At 33.9% G+C, this 20,053-nt stretch overlaps 1 protein-coding gene across 4 annotated transcripts in view; it reads right to left on the bottom strand.

The window, feature by feature from the left end:
• MPDZ (multiple PDZ domain crumbs cell polarity complex component) overlaps window positions 1–20,053 on the bottom strand; it is a 175,541-nt gene that overhangs the window by 73,307 nt on the left and 82,181 nt on the right. For all 4 annotated transcript variants that reach the window (XM_025359744.1, XM_025359745.1, XM_025359746.1 and 1 more), the window contains exons 13-19: window positions 19,002–19,111; window positions 16,036–16,182; window positions 15,011–15,175; window positions 12,979–13,164; window positions 11,620–11,829; window positions 9,142–9,258; window positions 6,285–6,452 (exon numbers count right to left, since the gene is read on the bottom strand). In XM_025359744.1, coding sequence (XP_025215529.1) covers window positions 6,285–6,452; window positions 9,142–9,258; window positions 11,620–11,829; window positions 12,979–13,164; window positions 15,011–15,175; window positions 16,036–16,182; window positions 19,002–19,111 — 1,103 coding nt within the window. The remainder of the gene's footprint in view (window positions 1–6,284; window positions 6,453–9,141; window positions 9,259–11,619; window positions 11,830–12,978; window positions 13,165–15,010; window positions 15,176–16,035; window positions 16,183–19,001; window positions 19,112–20,053) is intronic.

Below are 20,053 nucleotides of genomic sequence, written 5' to 3'. Positions count from 1 at the left end.
GCCAGGATGCCTGAGTTCAATTCCTGGCTCAACACTAATTAAATGCTAGAGCTTTGACAAGTTACTTAAACACTATGCCTTGACTCTCTCATCTACTAATTGGGGAAATCAACAGAAACTAATACAGGACTGTTGGGAGGACAGAGAGTATTAATCTCCACAAAGTACTAGAAACAGGCCTGACTTAACAGAAAATGTGCAATAATTTTTAGCTACTGCTGTTATTTATACTCTACATCTTTGTCCATATGTGTGAAGATATATTCACTATGAATCACTAGAATTGCAATGGCTGGTCAAATGATATGCACACTTAAAATGTCGGTACGTGTTTTTAGTAGAGACGGGGTTCCACCGTGATGGTCTCTATCTCCTCACTCGTGATCTGCCTGCCTCGGCCTCCCAAAGCATTGGGATTACAGGTGTGAGCCACTAAAAATACAAAAAAATTAGCCAGGTGTGGTGGCTGGTGTCTGTACTACCAGCTACTCAGGAGGCTGAGGCAGGAGTATGGCGTGAATCCAGGAGGCGGAGCTTGCAGTGAGCCCAGATTGCACCACTGCACTCCAGCCTGGGTGACAGAGCTAGTCTACATCTCAAAAAAAAAAAAAAAAAAAAAAAAAAAAAGTTGGTATGTACTGCTAACTTGTCTTCCAGTTTTCTCTCACAAAAGGACAATATGGGAATACCTGCTAATGAATCTTGCCAGCCCTAGATTAGTTTGGCAATCTGATTTGTAAGAAATATATTCATTAGTGTTTTATTATGTGTGTTCCTGACAATTATCAAAGATAAGCCATTTGTATTTCTTCTGTTAACAATCTCTTCAAATTCTTTCTACAATTTTTCTCAGAGTTTAAATTATATACAGAAGCAAATACCTCATAATTTCAAATTTCACTTAAAATGCAATTTAGTTCTAATCACTTCGAAGTTCCTATTTATGAAGAGATCAAGAGCATAAAAACTATGTTATTAATTGATCTGGATTCACAGGAGCTTCCAAGAGAAAACTATCTTAATAGGCATTTACAGGTATGTATGGTGAAGAACATTCTTCTCGTCATTGGCATGGTCTGAGTATAAAGTCTTTGTGATATACACTGCAAATATTCTTCCAGTCTGTCACTTGTCTTTTAGTTTGTATAGGTACTATTTTGTCATGCAGAAGTTAAATTATCTCTGCAACCAAATTTGTCATTTTTTTATGCTTCTGGGTTTTATATATTACTTAATAAGTCCTTTCACACAAAGTAAATGAAATGCTTTCTAGTATTTTTCTTCTTTTATAAATGCTTTGTTTTACGTTTTAACCATCTAGATTTATTTCAGGGAATGGTGTGAGATATGGGTCTGTCATTTTTTTTTAAATGGGTAATTAATTGCTCCAACACAATTTATGACACTCCTCTCCTTGAATGCAACTTATTATCTCTCTAGAATTATCAGATATTCCTAGCACAAAGAATTGAGGCAAGTGGAAATATTATACAAGCAATCAACATCTGTAGTATCCTCAGAAACAAATGATAGGAAGGTATCATCCTCCACACTCCCAGGATCTAAACAATAACCTATTGGCTCCCTCACCCAACTTCGATAATTTTATTCTTAGGAAAAACAATAATGTACTTACTACAGAATTGGTTAGCTTCTATATTACTAAATTAATTATAATAATTAGTAAATCATCTCCCCCATGCCTCAAAGATAGCAATCAAAATTGCTTTTCATTAGAAAAAGAGGTCAAGTCGCCCTTGTTAGCTGGGGTGTACTGTAAATGGTATAACAGTCCCATGAATAATTCATGAAGGAGTTAACACAGACATGTAGAAAAGAAAGAGCTAATCAACACAGTAGACAACATACACCCACTTCAGAAACGTTTCTGGTTGCTCAACAACCAACTCAGTTTTATTTTTAAAAGTCTTATGGATCTAAAAGAAAAACAGTTCTTCCCTCATAAGAGGTACAAAAATAACCACAATTTCCCAGTGCAACTTGATATCTAAAGTGAAGTATTTCAAAAGTCTATATTAATATGTGACTTTGCTTGATATATTCTTGTCCTCACTACAAAATTAGAAAAAGGTTAAATTAAAATGTCAAATGTACTTTTTTAAAGTTCTATTTCTTAAGTGCAATGCATAAATTAAAGTTAGACTTGCGCATATTATTTACCCAGATAATATATTTACAAAAACTAACTAAATACACGAGCATTCAATAGCCATAACCTGCTTTTCTTCAATAAGTAGTCTACCAGAGAATTCTTATTATACTTTTAAAAAATATATTGCAACCACAGCTGCTCCAACTGACCTTCTCCAACTCTTTCTGAGATAAAGTACACTTCCTTTATTGTTTTGACACTGATCCTACTAAGGAAAAAGGCAACATCCTTTAAACCTTTGAGAGTCTGCAATTTTGTCAGTAAGACTCTCACAGTCACTCTCATCATTTTAATTAGAGTGATTTAGTTTTTTATTCTAACCCCATCTGCAAAAAGAACATACCCAAAGGATTATAAATTATGCTGCTATAAAGACACATGCACACGTATGTTTATTGCAGCACTATTCACAATAGCAAAGACTTGGAATCAACCCAAATGTCCATCAGTGACAGATTGGATTAAGAAAATGTGGCATATATACACCATGGAATACTATGCAGCCATAAAAAAGGATGAGTTTGTGTCCTTTGTAGGGACATGGATGCAGCTGGAATCCATCATTCTTAGCAAACTATCACAAGAACAGAAAACCAAACACCGCATGTTCTCACTCATAGGTGGGAACTGAACAATGAGATCACTTGGACTCGGGAAGGGGAACATCACACACCGGGGCCTATCATGGGGAGGGGGGCGGGGGGAGGGATTGCATTGGGAGTTATACCTGATGTAAATGACGAGTTGATGGGTGCAGCACACCAACAAGGCACAAGTATACATATGTAACAAACCTGCACGTTATGCACATGTACCCTACAACTTACAGTATAATAATAATAAATAAATTTAAAAAAAAAAAAAAAAAAAGAAATAGTATCAACATTCTAAACATGGATGTGAAGGCAATAATATTTTATGCCAGACAATGACACTAAGAATTTGTAAGAATGTTCAGACTACTAAAAAAAATCATTAAATCTGTTAGTTGAGCTGACGTACAAGGTGCAAAAGGGTTCCTATCTTGATAAACATCAAGTTCAATCTGCCTTAGAATAAAAAGTATTTCCTGGCAGAACCGACATTCAAGAATGAAGGATGGACACCATGTTGGTAACAATATTGTCACTGGACAGAGTGAGAGTACGGGTGTACACCGGAGGGTAGGGTGTAAAGGTGTGAATAAGGAGTAGAAGGGGAAACTTCAATAGATATTAAATCTGTATCCGTTGTATTTTTAAAGCAAAACAGAAAAAAAAAAGTATGTTCTAAAAACCATGTTAAGATTTTAAACAAAAGTCTGCAAATTTATAAAACAATTATTTCTGCATTTTGTCATATCTTTGGAGGTAACAAGGGAAAAGGAGTAAAATGATTAACCAAAGAAATAAAACTTAAAATAATAAGAAAGACATGGCTAGAGCCATGTTGCTTTTAAAATCCATACTTCAATGACCTGCCTCTATTAAGCCAAATGCCATAGAGGCAGGTATATTTTTCAGGTTCTTGAGTAACAGCTATTTCCCATAAATCTTTACATGGTAACTAATCAAATTAAACAAACACATACTCTTTTAAAAAAAGTAAAGCAAAATGGACCCCTAAATTAGATAATTTTGTGAGGAAGAGCCCCAATATATGGCTGCAGCCCTTTAGTGTTTAGGCTGCCCTGAAGAGCAAGGCCTCCCTCTATGAAGAGTTTGTGCTGTAGGTGATTAGCACTGCTCACTTCTGGTAGTACACCTGACGAAGGCCAAAAGACCATTCATCAAGGGGAAGAGACAGGTAAAATTATTTGTTCATTTCCAGTTGCCATTTAAGGCTCCAAGATTATCACATATTTAGCAAAGTCAAAAATCTAAGGAACCGCTGAGATCCTCACACTCTATTTTATCCTTTCAAATCAGGATAGAGGCATCTTTGTTTTTCTTAAAAATCATATACTATATGGTATTACTTTATAATTAAAAAGCCTTTAAGTAAGCTCACTTTTAAGAAAAATAGTCAATTGTAAATTCCATAACAAATCACCATTGGGTCTTTTTAATATAAATTTATTGCAAAGAAACAGGAAGGACACATTATATACTTATTTTATTTACATGAACATTTTTAGTAAAAGTCTAGGTATTAGAAAGTTGTCACCAAAAATATAAAATGTTGCAGAGATTTTACCATGATGTAGGAACAGTCCCACATTCTAAGAAAACTAAGAGCACACAGGAGTTTCACAATGTGTTTTAAAGCACCCTCATTAATGTCTTCTTTGTTGTTTTGTAGTTTAAGTATTTCAGTTGATAAACCAGCTTGCCAAAATTTGCTTCAACAAAAGAGTAAACTGCTTGGGGAAAAAAAAATAAATAAATAAAAAAGGAGGCAAACAGACTTCAGTAAGCCAATATGTTGTGCTGCATACAGCCAGCATTTGCCCTGTAAAATATATGCTTCTCAGTATGCAGATTGTGTAATCCCTTTAAGTAACAATTACTAAGTTAAACAATGCAATCTGTCCACTGGCAAGAAGACGTGTGCTATGCTGTGGATTAGGAGATTCCATCAGGAGATGAACTCAGCTTCCAGCCCTGAGGCCAGTAAAGACTGAACACATTCCAGAACACATTCCAGACAGGACACAGCCAGACAGACAGTCTCAGGTGTGGTGAGAGAGGAGCATCTGCTCCACTCAAGATTATACCTTGCAAACCAATTCAAGGAGATTGCCCAGCATCATTTGCAAGGATAACAGGTGCACCTTGAACATAAAAGAAAATGCTTTGAAAATGTTCTGGCTAAAAAACCTGTTAATCAGGAAAAGAGGTAAACAGTGCTAGACCTATGGAAATTCTACTTTCCAACTTATTCATAAACACCCTTCCCACTGAATTCAATTTATGCAGAAAATACATATTTCATATATTAAAAAACATTGTCCAGTCTTTTCAACTTAATTTTAAATGTATGTTTATGGTATATTTCCGACATAGAAAAATAAAGAAAATATATTCATATATGAACTGTTTGCCATGATTTAACATATATAAACATTCTGCCATATTTTCATCAATCTCTCTTTCTTCATAATATGCTATAATGTATTAGACACATAGCTAAATTCCCATACTTCCTTTTTTCTCCAAGGATAACTTCTTTTTTGAAGTTGAGAAGTATCCTGCCAACACATGTTTAGATTTTACTATACATATGTACACAGATATTCATAAAAAATATATGTTGAATTGCTTTGCATATCAATTTCCAAAAAAAAAACTGCAAAAAATCAAAAGAAAAATGAGCAACCCAATACAAAATGGCTGTAAGATATGAAGAGATCTTTGATTAAAAGTGAAAAACAAATGGCCAATATTATGAAAAAATATTCATTCTCATTAGTAATCAGGAAATCCACATGAAAATGGCAAGATACCATTTCATACCCAAAATACTGGAAACATTTTAAAGCATTACTTATTCAACATCATAGAGTATGTCAACAATAAAATTAATATAGTTGGGGCATTTATGCCAATAATCTATTTCTAAAATATGAACGGCACAGATATGTCAAATAGTGACTAAACTCTCCATTCATATCCAGTGACATAAACATAATTTACCATTCACTGTGTTTTTTTATGTACAGTATTCTTTGGCATCATTTTGTATAAAAACATATGATAGCATTAAGTTTAACTTAGCTAGTAAATGTTAAACTAATGCAAGAAATATTTTACTATTCAACTCTGCATAGAAGTCAGTTTTAAAACCATTAAGAAAATAAAGTTATTCTTGTAATTTTTCCAAAGTAGACACTGCTAAAAACACAACTTGAGAAATATATGATGTTAAATTTTTCTTTCTGACATGCAAACCCTGTTTTGAGTCTCTGTGTCTATCATTCTCAGACACTAAATTTAAATAGTTTCTAGTAATCTGAAAGCTACCCGACCAACACTGGCTAAATGAAATTGTACTTTAATCCAATAATGAGTCCACAACTGGAGAAACATAATGTCTCCAATATGTTATTCCCACAACTCCCCATAAGGACTGACCTCTGGAAAATTATACACAAGACTTTCCTATAAAAGAAAAATGGGTATTTCCTTTGTACCTTAGGAGAAGACGATGGAAGGGAAGAACCATAGTTCAGGCCATCACCACAAGAACTGCCATGAAGAGATAAAATAGAGGTTTGAGTAGAGTAGATGCTGTCATTATCAGGAGAGTATTGAGACTCGAATGTGGATTCATCTACTAAGTCAGCATCATTTGTGTCCACCTAGAAATAAAAGAATAATGTTAGCTGGGAATTCTGTTCTATTACATATATGACAAACTCCACTTGAGACTAAACGGCAAACTGGTATCATTCTTTTATCTATTATATTTTCTATATGCCCTCTTCACCCTCATCAGAGACTGCTAATGCAGCAGAAAAAGGATAAATAGCCCACCTGCAGTAGAAAGTGCTGGCATACAAAGTTATTTTATTTCATCAGTAAAAGGGCTAAAGGCAACAATTAACAAAGGGCCTGGATCAAGTCTAAGTTTAAACAGTTCCATACTTAAGTAAAATATTTACTTTCTTCCAGTTCCCACGCCCAACTGTTATAATTTTATAATAAAATTACGTCATAATCTTTCCTAGTCAACTAAAATAAACTGTTATTCAACGAGGCAGCTAGGCAATTATATATTTGTAAGCCACACTAAAACTATATATTTTGTTTAAATTATCTTGAACTAGATTTTAAAACCATTCAAGTTGCAGAAACCAAAAAGAAAATCTGTGATTTCATGCTAAAATTATACTAACAAACAAGGGGCCTAATTATGATCTGGTTATGGTGAAGCTTTAAGTTATAAACTTGTTAGAAAATGCATAAAGAGTGAGATAGAGAATTTCACTACATATGCTCTAATAATCCTATTGCTGTCTTCTGTCACAGAGTCAAGATTAATATTTAAATCAAGATGAGCTTGAAGTTCTTTTTGCAATTCACTCAAAGTGATACCTCAGAATAGGCAGAACTGACATATATACTACCTTTCTCTGATATTACCAGCATTTTCTGTCTATCTTGGCAAAATTCCATATGTTCTATTTTTTTTTTTTTTTTTGTAATTTCAACATATTGTTTAGCCAGGAGAAGTTAGAAGAATTGTAGCATTGTATCAGGTCACGTTCTTACAAAAAAACTATTCAAAATACCTGTGGGCCATTTTGAAATGATTTTCTCTTCAAATATATTTCATAGGCCTAATAATTTAAATACATGTTCAAATTCACTAATGAGTCACTATGTGGAGGTTGACCCTTACAAATATACATAACATACAACAATCTAGATAGATGGTATTAACTAAGCCTTGTGTCATAGATTACAATACATATTTAAGTAACATTAATGAGAGAATACCTCAATATAATTTGTATGTATACTGCTGGTATCTTAGGATCTTAGGAGAGACATTAACAATCAATTCATTTATTTACCATAGAGATAAAACACTAAGAGTCAAAGAAGTTGAGTGACCAGTCCAAGATTACTTAGCTGGCTAGGGAGAAGACCCAGGATGCATACTACCATTATAAGATGCCAAGCTCACATAAAAGTGGAACTAATCTGCCTTTTGATTGGTATCCATTTAAGGAGGTTCAAGGAAGCCATGTAAACTCCAGAGAACATTACTTCCTCGGTACTTTAGAAACAATCATATATAGTATTTGTATCCTGCGACATTTCAAAAAGTATTTGCTATGGCTGGGTATTATTTAACACCACAGTACCTTACGTAATTTGTTGTATATACTAAGCTCTCTAGTTTTGAAGTGCTAACATAATACTCCCGGAGAGCAGGGCCATACGTTACCTGGTATGTTAAGTATTCCAGTGTGAAATTGTTGCATTTATTATAACACATACAAAAACTTCTCAAATAGCTATTTCAAGAGCTTGCAATTTAAAAATATTAACGAAAGGAATTGTCTCCCCCAAAATTAGAATCAGCAAAATGTATATATAGTCAAAGAAATAATTCACTCTGTTTTAAAGCAAGATGTGTGCAGTTATAAACACATAATGAAGAATTTAACAGGTTTTAAACCTTTCTCCAGTCTAATGAAACTAAAACAAGTATTTAAAAAACAAGTATATTCCTTTTTAGCAACAGTGCACAATGTCTGCCCCACAAAAAAAACGTTGAGTAAGGAACCTAGCTCTAATAGTAGGGGTAATGTGAACAGGATGTACAATTTGTTGTATTTATATTGAGTAAATGTCATATGTATATTTATGCTTGGTATTTAGCTTTATCCTTTAGTTATTGATATAGCATTGTACCCTCTACCAGAAAAAAAAGTTTCTTAAGGGCAGAGTGGCTCCAAATACTTTTATTCCAATGGATACTATTTTAAACATCAAAAAGAAATGAAATTTTAATTTATAATTTTTCTGGCAAATCAGTATATTTACATATATGTATTTATAGGAAACATGATGTTTACCTTTCCTTAAAACTGTGGTGTTCTTAATAACTGAACCAATTCATATGATTTTCAGACTATAAATATCTAATGGAAAAAAGATACCTATTACCTCATTAAATAGGGCCAAAACAGTGCTTTGTGACTGAATATTGAACACAGTTAAAGAATGCCTAGAGATATCTAAGCGTGAAATTGGAGCAAACAAAAGCTCCACCAACTTTAGGTATGGCACAAAGACTGACTCTACACACTGCTACAATGCAATGTTAATTAAATTTTCCTCACAAATGTTTTTCATATTTACTGTGGTTTTTCTTCCCATTTTCAACTGTGAGAACTAAGTTGGAGAAAACATGTTTATCTTTCCAAAATATAATAATGAACAAAGAATATAGTAGATTTCTTCAGAATATTTTGAAAGGCAAAGTAAGACACATCAGGTTTCTGAAAGAAAGCTTGGTAAGTCATAGCCACTAACCAGAGCCAAGTCAGCCCTAAAGAGGGGTTTGTCAGCGAGCCCTTCTTCCTCACAGGAGTGTGGTGGGTAGAGAAAGGAATCCTCCTTAGCAGAAACATAACCTTCTTCTGGTGAAAGCTGTGGGGAAAATGGTATTCAAGGAAAAGAGAGAGAACAGCAAAGAAGAAAGAAAATGGAAAAGAAGGGTAAAGGCAGGAAAAGTGAGGGGGGGAAGAGAAAGAAATTGGAAAGTTTTCAAATGATATGACTTCAACATAGAATGTAAGTATAAAATCTGATATTCATATTTAACATTCATTTGATAAGACACAATGAGGATTATTTACTCTAATATAAAAATCACCTGTTGGATGAGAATCCCTTTCTACTAATTTTTCATTCTTCTTGTAAGATTATTTTTTAAATGAATGAATTTTAATATTCTAATAATCTTCTGGTTCTTTTTATCTGCAAAATATTCTGGCCAAACAATGACTTCCTAATATAGAAATGAAGCAACTTTTAGGTATTAAGAAATAAAAGAAGTTGCAGAAAAACAAATATTAAAAAGAAATATCAACTTCAGTCATCCCCCTACAAGAATATTATTTTAAAGAATTCAATTTACTTAAAAAGGAATGTTAGTGAACTCTACAGTGAACTCAATTTAGCATGGCTTATAAAACAAAACAAAACAAAAACCAAATCTCCACATGTCCACAGTCTGCTTAACTTGCAGTTTAGAGATTCTATTCCAAACTTGGTCACACTGACAGAAAAGCTACCACATTTATTCCACTCTCAGATGAAATGGGCTAAAATATTTAGATAATCAGCCTGCCTACATCACCTGGTATCAGTAAAACATACAGAAGAAGCATTATAGGGGAAAAAACCATTTTTCTTCTCTGCCCATATATGTGAGCTTAACATATATTAAGCCTCTATCATATTTTGCAATGCGTACTGAATTTAAAATATCAAATACTGTCATAAAAGAAATTTATTTTGGAACTATACAGAAAAAAAAAGACTGCTTCTGAATAACTGGTATGGTTTCACCTTAAGGACAGTAAAAATAAAAGGTATATTGAGTCATATTTGCCATTTCTCTATGTCCAACAGAAAGACCAGAACCAAATTTATAATCCAATCTCAATAAATAGGTAGAGTCCCTGATAGCCTATCTTTATTCTTACATTCCCGTCCATAGTGCTCTTTTGTCATGATTTTTACAAGCCTCGTTCGATTTCAGATTGGATTACCATATTCTTCAATCATCTTGCCCTCCTTCTCTTTCTTTTTTCATAAATACATTTTAATAGGCTACTGAAATCATTTGTGAACTAAAAAGTGGTGCATAAAACTTTAACTGACACTTAAAATACATTGACAAAGCTTACTGTTTTAACAAATTCTTTCACAAAAATCAACAAACTCATATTGCTACTTATGAAACTATATTTATGTGCTTGCATTTTCTTAAGAAAATGTGTATCTGCTTTTTCACTTCAAACTATATTCACGTACTGGAAAACAACCCACAAATATTGAGAACATCTCTAATATTTAACTGCAATACAATAAGTGCATCTAATACAATATACTGCTTTATGTAGCACAGATTCATAAAGTTGTTTCTATTATTACAGTAATTTATGATTTGGGAGCTATTCCCTGCCAGGAGAGCCACAAACTGATGAACCCATTTTGGAAAGTTTAATTTCCTGCTCTGCAGTAATTAGACAGCAAATGTGTTGAAGTCAACTGAATTTAGCAACTTGAAGTCACTCTGACAGAGATTCTACTTTATTCCACTGTGATTAAAGATTTTGTTGTTAATGCTATTAATTTTTCTAATACCCCACTACATTGGTATAGATATTGTAAGCCATATTCATTTTAACATATTTGATTTTGCATTCATCATGACCTTATTATCAAATATAAAATGTCAAGGCTGGGCACGGTGGCTCACGCCTGTATTCCTAGCACTTCAGGAGGCTGAGTGGGGGGACAGGGGGGGATCACTGGAGGTCAGGAGTTTGAGACCAGCCTGGCCAACTTGGTGAAACTCTGTCTCCACTAAAAATACAAAAATTAGTCAGCCATGGTTGTTGTGTCCCAGCAACTCAGGAGGCTGTGGCAGGAGAGTCGCTTGAACCTAGGAGGTGAAGATTGCTGTGAACCGAGATTTCGCCACTGCACTCCAGCCTGGGCAACAGAGCAAGACTCCATCAATCAATCAGTCAATCAGTCAATGTCAAAAGTGAACCAAAGACCAATAAGTTAGAAGTTTATTTATAAACTTCCTGGCTATTTTCTTTCTTTCTTTTCTAAAATATTACTCAAAATTAAATCTTTATACCCATGGAGCTAGTAATCACGTTGATGAAAAGTACTAAAAGTCATGATTCAGTCATGAGAACACCTAAAGCTAAAAGTAGACCTATGAACCATTTTGCTTATAAAAGGAAGCAATAAAATCGGAATTCTTACGGGTAAAGGCTTAGCAACTCCTATTCTCACAGTTCCCGATGGTGCTCCCTTCAGTGCTTCTACAGCTTCCTCAAGACTGCTATTTTCCAAGTTAACATCATTTACAAACATGAGTCGGTCACCAGGAAGAAGTCGTCCATCCTTTTCAGCAATGCCACCAGGCACCAAAGAACGAATTATAATCACAGTGCTTGCTGGATCAATTGGATCCTGACAGAAGGCAATAAGGAAAGAGGAGTCAGCTCATTTTACAACGAAAATTCTTCTACAGGTCGTCCACTCTAAATTGTAAGGAATGAGTAATTGTTTCAAGTGTGTTTAAAAATTTTCATGCCAAAAAAATTTCATACAAAATTTCTAATTATTTAGACAAAGATTATCTCCATTTTAGAGGGTTTAGGAAGAAGTCACCTTAAACAATGGCACCCTCACTTCCTAATGTTCCTGAGTAGACCTCTTAAATTGTACAGATAACTTTAAAATTATAATTTTAACTTTGATAAGTTATCAAATTTTGTAACTATTATTGAAGGCCAGATGTTGGGTATACTAATTATTAACAAAAGCCCTTGTTAAACAGGGTGTTACCATATGGAACACCAACTCACTACTAGAATATAAGTGCACTGAAGGTAGGACACATTGTTTTGAAATGAAAGAACAGAGAGAGAGAGGCCATAAAGTATGTGGTACTGAAGTATTTTCAGACACACAGCAACCTTAATGTTTTAACAAGGCTCTAGAGTCAGGCCCTATGAACACAGCTTCCTGGAGTCATCTACGGTGGCTTTCTGATCCAGTGTAAGGAGCAACAGCTGCACTCCATCAGACAGGCTAACCATCTCCTTGCTTAGCCAAGAATGCAATGCAGACAGGGATACAAGGCCAACTTGACCAACTTAAGTATATTCATAAATTTTGTCAAATGATTGGAACAGCAGAAATATTAATTGGAATATCAGATTATACATTAGCATTCATGTTATAGACAAAAGAAATATCTACTTCTTTATGACTTATCATTAAAATATGAGTCACCAAATAAGTGCATGGAAGTAAAAATAATATAAACACTCCTCAAATAACAAAAAAAAAAAACCCCACTATGATATTCCTAAAATGTGTATTCCAATTCTCAAGAGGTGAAATAAAAATAGCTCAATGAACTCAATATTAAAAGAAATCCTTTATGATAATCAATGAATCATATAAATCACTATTGTGAAAGACTGACTGGAAAAAAGAAATTGTCTTTGATGGCTGTAAACTATCATCATCTGCTTTTTCTTTGATAGCAACAATATGCCTTTAGTATACAGCATCTTTAAAAAAAAATTGTTAAAAGCAGTATATATTTACCTGATAATCTAAAATGCTAAAACCAAGTCCTTTGCTCCCTTTCTCCAGCTCTATGTGCTGAATGCCAGCCTCCCACATGGCCAAAGGTGCTTGAACCTCCTCTGTACTCTGACCCGCATCAGTCATCGCCAGCACTGGATCCTCTGTCTCTGACGACCCGATGAACTCACCTAGATCTACATGAGGCTGGATAACATCAGACAGCTCTTATTTCAGAGGCATTACATTTGCTGACACACATACCAGCACTACAAGAAAAGGGGTATTCCCAGCGCCTGTCCAGAACAAAACATCCTCAAACAAGAGTAGCAACAGCTTTTCATGAAACCTTTAGGAATTAAGGTAGTAATTATTGAAAGCTGTTAAAAAGGAAGAAATACCTAAGTTTTAACAAACATTAAAAATACATGATTCAATGGTTTACGAAAATATGCAATGTTACATCTCGACAGCACGACTGTGGGTGACTGTCACTTCTTTCGTCAGTGTTTCAATAATCTCTACAGTCAGAAAAAAATGTAAACCCATTTTGATATTAAATAAAAGGAATTCTTAAGATAATTAAAAACAAGAGAAAATGGATATATACAAAAGTTCTATACTCTATGCAAATAAGAGTTCTAAAATGCTGTGACTTGTGCATATGGTTATTTCATTAACAAATTAACATACACAGTGGCAAAACATAAGATTTGAAACCAGATTTGCCCCAGCTTGAAGCAGCTTGAATATTTAAAATCTGAGTTACATTGAGCAATGTTCATAACCTGGGCCCCAGAGTTACCCATCTCATAGAATTTTCTGAGGACTAAATGAAGTAACATTTATAAAGCATCTGACAGAAATAGGGATTCAAAATGTTAGCTTCTTGCAGTAAAAATAAATTAAAGAATATAGGTTAATTCCAACTTTGTTCATCTATATGAACATAACTTAAAGATGTGTCTTATGAGGATGAAATTCTAGTTTGTACAGTATCTTTGCTTCTAATCAATTACTGCACAGCCTAGGACCACAAATGCAAATGACGCCTATCTGCTTTATTGTAATAACCCCATTATACACATAAAAACATGGATGGATATATATAGGGTGCTAGACTTTGAGTGCTATAATTACGTTTCTTGTTCTACCCTATTCTAATCACCCATATGAATATTAAACTATGCATTTTATTCTTCAAATTTTTCAAAATTATTCCATTGTACTGATCCATTCAATATAATATAAATCAAATCCTAACATCATCTCTCAATATACCTTAAAGGAGATTTGATTAGACCACAAATTATGCAAAGTCCAAATCCTAACTTTAGGTATGTATTGTGTATCCTCAGAAAAACTGATTAGCTCCATTTCTTGACATCATATCAATGAATGAAAAATAATAAACAAACAGGAAAATGTGACTTCCTGAATGTCACAGAGAATTATCTGACATGTAGCATTATGGACTCAAATTTACGGTATTTTAAAAGGACAGTATGTAAACAAGTAAGACCTATCCACACAGAAATGCTGTGTCCATCCATATTTTAGCCATTCCCTAAGTGGTAACTGTGCGCCAGGCAGAGTTGGATAGGTTATTCAAAAATATTTTTTAAAACGTATGTACTATGTACACACTATTTATATACTTCAGTTTTCTCTTCTGCAAATGGAGATGAATATGAGCATCTACTTCATAGAAATACTGCAAGTAAATTAAACAAGTATGTAGTGTGCATTAATATCTAACATGATTACATAATCTTATTTAACCTTCAGGGCAACTTTTTGAGACAGGCATCATGACTGACATTTTACCAAGGAGAAAACTGAGGTTCAGAAAGATGAAGTGATTTACCCAATTTCCCACAGCTAGTGTCAAGTCTGATTCAAACCCAGATTTGTCTGACTTTAAATTCTATACTCCAAGCCATGGGCTATGTGAGTAAATCAAATACCTAATTAAAAAATGCTTAAAATTTTTTAAGTCATTTAGCCTTTCCATTATATATGTAGGTTAACCTCATGTACGCAAATCTGATACCTTTTCTGTTAGCTCAATATCACATAAGTCCAGGCTATCCAATTCTGATTGGGTGGTGGGTGGCACAGTTCGACGACAGCACACCATTGTCACTTCTATAGGCAATTCTTTTAAGATATTCACCACGTCTTGGTGATTTTCCCCAAGTAAAGTTATGCCATTTACCTGTGAAAAAAGATATACTGTCCAAGAAACAACACTTCATAATATGAACATTCTTTTGAACACCTTTTTTATTAAATATAAATTTTACTATAGTCATTACCATAGTTTACTGTGCTCAGAACTATAGTGAGACCTGTGGAAATACCATCTAAATTTATGTGCAAGTTTAGAGTATTGTTGGCATTAGAGCTTCTAAAGCACTCAAAGAAAAACCACTAGCTTTCATTCATGTTTGATCTGCCAGTGTAGTGGTCTGGAAAAAAAAAGACAATAAAAATACTTCCAAAGAATGAAAGGGACAAGGAGAAGAATATTATAAAACTTTGACATTTTATGTAATTATAAAGTAAAAAAAAAATTGGACAATGACATATATTGTATGCTAGTGTGTTTTGAAAAGTGAGAGAAAATAATATATTCAAACTTTCTTATTTATGCATTAAAAATACTGGCAGATTACAAAGAAGCAAATATGTTAGTAGTTACCTAATGAAGGGTGATGAGAACTGGATGAATGGGGACAGGAAGGATACTCTTTTTCCATCCTTTATCTTTGTATTCTCTGTGATTTTAAACATGTGAATGTATTATTTATTCTAAAAATTAAATAAATGTTAAAAAATTTTCAGACTGTTTTTATAGTTTTCTGAACCTAAATAAAAAATGGCGTGGAATTAGGTCTAAAGCTAAATGTACACACAGATACAAAATTTCTGCTTTGGGTTGTTTTCATCTGTAGATTTTTCTCAAGTCCCCTTTGGAGGGGAAATTTAAAATGAGAATTTATTCACCACATTAAGCCTCCTGCAACCTTTTCCATGTCTCGTTTAAGGAGGAGAAGGAACAGCATAGCTCCTTACTTCCAATAGCTCGTCTCCACTGAAAAGCTTCCCACTGTGTCCAACAGGACCCTCTGGCAGAACAGATCGGATAAAATGATGTCCCACTGTTGCTTCCAGGCTTATCCCCAATCCACTGTTCTCACTAAACTTGCTCACATGGGCCACCTGAAAAGAAAAAAAAAAAAAAAATCACAATTTTTATATTCTTTCTTTTTATTTCTACTCATGCACACATTTTATGTTTTATGTTTACCTAAAAGTGGTCATCTTTCTCACAAAGCTTCAAAAACCATATGGTAAAAAACTGCAAAGCTTTGGGGCTTTTCCTTTGAAAGAGTACTGGTGTCTTTTGATTTCATGAACTAACAAACTGAACAGAAGCAGTCAGCTGCAAGCACCCATTACATAGGTCTCATTTGCTTCTCATAAATAGGTACAATTTTTCTCCTTGTTTCCCAAGTAGAAAAACGAGGTTCAGAAAAGTTACCATGACCAGAGTTGCACAGCTAGAAAAGGGTTTGAATCTAAACAAAAAACCTAGAACCACATTCCTGGTTTTATGCTGTATCCAGAGACAATGGTCTTTAAAAATGATCAAAGCTTAAAACAAAAGAATGAACTTCCAATTTCCTACTGTTAAATTAAATAATGAAGAATGTTAGAAAGCTGCTCGTTTTCACACAGAATCCAAAAAATATAATACTAAAATCAGAAGGTACGCCAAAGATGATCTATTTTATCCCTTTCATTTTATAGTTAAGGAAACTGAGGGATAAAAGGACTAAAAAAAAGTTTCATTAAAAAGAGCTTTTTCAACTTTTAATGATAATGTGCAGAAGTCAGTTTCAGAGGCGATATCATCTGACTTTGAAATCTAATACTGGATGAAATCCTTCTCACTCCTGAAAACCCAATTTAGACATCACTTCCTCTGAGAATGTCCCATCCAATAATGTCCATTAGTCAGTACTGTTATACTACTTCCCTTATGATTTCATTTATGCTGTATCACTACATAGCAAACAATTTGAAGTCAGATCTATGTCTTATTACCTTTATCTGACCACAGCCCATAAATAACTTAGTCCTTTTTCATTTATTGTACACTTTTGCCCTTGACAGATTACTAGGAATGCCACCAAGAAAGCATGAGCACAAAGGGTAGCTAAAAGTTCAGCCTTTGGATAAAGAAAATGTAGCACATATACACCATGGAATACTATATAGCCATAAAAAAGAATTAGTTCATGTCCTTTGCAGGGACATGGATGAAGCTAGAAGCCATCACTCTCAGCAAACTAACACAGGAACTTATGAGTGAGAACACCATATGTTCTCACTCATAAGTGGGAGTTGAACAATTAGAACAAACGGACACAGGGAGGGGGACATTATACACCAGGGCCTGTAGCGGGGTGGGGGCAAGGGGAGGGAGAGCATTAGGATAAATACCTAATGCATGCGGGTCTCAAAACCTAGATGATGGGTTGATAGGTGCAGCAAAACACCATGGCATGTGTATACCTATGTAACAAACCTGCACATTCTGCATATGTATCCTAGAACTTAAAGTAAAATTAAAAAAAAAAGAAAAAGTTCAGTCTGAGCTCTGACGCCTATGACAAAAAGGCTAGTTAAAGGGTCTCCTTCATTATTCAGTTACCACCCAAAGAAATGCAGTCTCAGTTATGCACACCTGCCACATTAACCCTATCCCTCCATGAAAATAATTTCTGAAGTTTCATGTTAAATTAACCACTGTTAAGATGGACCTTAATGTATTTTTCCTTAAGTCAATTCAAAATGGTAGTAACAGCTATACTTACTCAATCCATATTTGACTGTTAATCATTTTGAATGTTTAAAAAAAAAGATTATAGCAAGGTGTAGTGGTGCATGCCTGTAATCCCAGCAATTTGGGAGGCTGAGGCGGGCAGACTGCTGGAGTCCAGAAGTTCAAGACCAGCTTGGGCAACATGGCGAAACCCAGTCTCTACAAAAAATACAAAAATCAGTTGGGTGTGGTGCTGCATGCCTGTAGTCCAAGCTACTTGGAAGGCTGAGGCAGGAGAAGTTTGAGCCCTGGTGGTCAAGGCTGCAGTGAGCCATGACTGCACCACTGCACTCCAGCCTGGGTGACAGAGCGAGACCTTGTCTCAAAAAATGAGAAAAAAACCCCAGATGATTATGGTCATGAGGATTAAATCAAACACTAAGAACACTGCTGCTTGGCACAAAGTACTCTATAAATGCTAGTCATTAATATATGTCATCTGTTGTATCTTCTCCCTTCTAGTCCAGAGGCATACAAATTTACAAGAAATATGAAAAATTCTACCTAACATAGTATTTTATTCTTTCTTTTGAAATCCGTGAAATTTGCTGGTATGTATCTTAAGATTGATCATTTATATGAATTTTGTTAGACCTCCTTTTGGAATGGTAGATCACAATGGCTATGCTAGATATACAGGCTATTAATAAACATAAAACATTCACCACAGCATAAGAGGTATGAAAAAAAGTATGCAGAATTAACCTCTTCAGGAAGGTAAATACATAGGAGGGGAAAAGAAAGAGTAGAAAAGAGTCCTTTTACAATTTCGTTCATAAGTCATGATACATTTTGTTTTATTTTTAAATAAACTCATTCTATTTTCATCCTTTCTATAAATCATAGGTTTAAAAATCAGAAAAACCCTTCCTTGTGTCTATATTATTCATACTACTACTGGAAATATTAAAATACTGATAAAATACAAGTTTCAAAACTTCTATCCCATTTATTTCAGTTCCTTTGTTACTATATACCTTTCTCCAACCTAAATTTTTTTTATTACCTGAATCACCACATTAGGTTGTCTAAAAAAGTCCTGTACATTTGGTTCTTCTCTGGAACTCTAATGATTGCCTCTATTATTCCCTCAAACTGCCTGCTGAAATACAGTTACAAGTTGTAAATTACAGAAGGTAAGCTAACCCACCACTATTTCATAGTTAATTCCCATAATCCTTTGCCACTTTGTCAGCAGGACAGCTTCTTGTTTTCGTGCATCTTCTATTTCTTCTATCTCAGCTGACAGTAATGGATACCCTGAAATAGTCAAGGCAATTAAGTTAGTAGCAAACTACAAAAATCTCCGTATCTTAACATCCTGTGCCAAGGATTCTGTGATCAGATCCCATTGTATCAAATCAAATTCTTCGCCCAATATATGGGCTATTCTCATCTCCATAATTATTTTAATACTTCAATTAAGAACCCTATCATTTCTATGTTTGACACTACTCACTTTTAACAGATTTATTTTAAATCTTAACTATATTTCTATTAAAGTGTCCATGTATTATCTAATTTTTATTTAAAAGAATAAGGACTCTGAGCAGTTCCAGAATTCACTTTGTAGTCCTCTGCTAATGCTACAGTAAAAAGTGATGTCATCTTCAATGTTGTCTGTTTTATTTTCATTTAGTTCATCAGGGGGAAAAAGGACTAAGTTATTACTTCACAAAATCAAACAAACAAAATCAACAAACAATATATGTAACTCCATGTACAATGAGAAAATATAAAGAAATAATAAAAAACTAAAGCTATACATTAAAAGCCTATAATTGATATCTCAATAATTTACAAAAAGAGAAATTTTTAAAGGAAAGAAAAACACTAAACAAATTATGTAAACAATACTGAATTTAAAATGCTTACCTAAAACAAGAAACTGGTTGAGAAATTTAAAGTCATAGTCAAAGATTTCCATATTTCATGACAGTTCCTACTCATAAGAGTTATCTTTTTAAAATCTCTATTAGGCACTATTCTCTAAATTAAATTTCAATATCCTTTTTAGCTTTCAAATTTCAAAGTTAAAGAGTGTTAAAAAATTCAGATTTCTTATTAGTTGCCTCCTCTTTTAGTGGGAATATCCAGGAGCTTTCACTTCAGGCATATTTTGTAGATCTGTTATGCTTTAAGCGAATAAGAGGATTCTGTTTTCTCCTTAAAAGACAACAATAAACTATAATTTCTTTTTTG

This window comes from Theropithecus gelada, chromosome 15 (assembly GCF_003255815.1).
Source record: "Theropithecus gelada isolate Dixy chromosome 15, Tgel_1.0, whole genome shotgun sequence".
Classification (NCBI taxonomy): Eukaryota; Metazoa; Chordata; class Mammalia; order Primates; family Cercopithecidae; genus Theropithecus; species Theropithecus gelada.
This window is presented reverse-complemented; position numbering and strand designations above follow the sequence as displayed.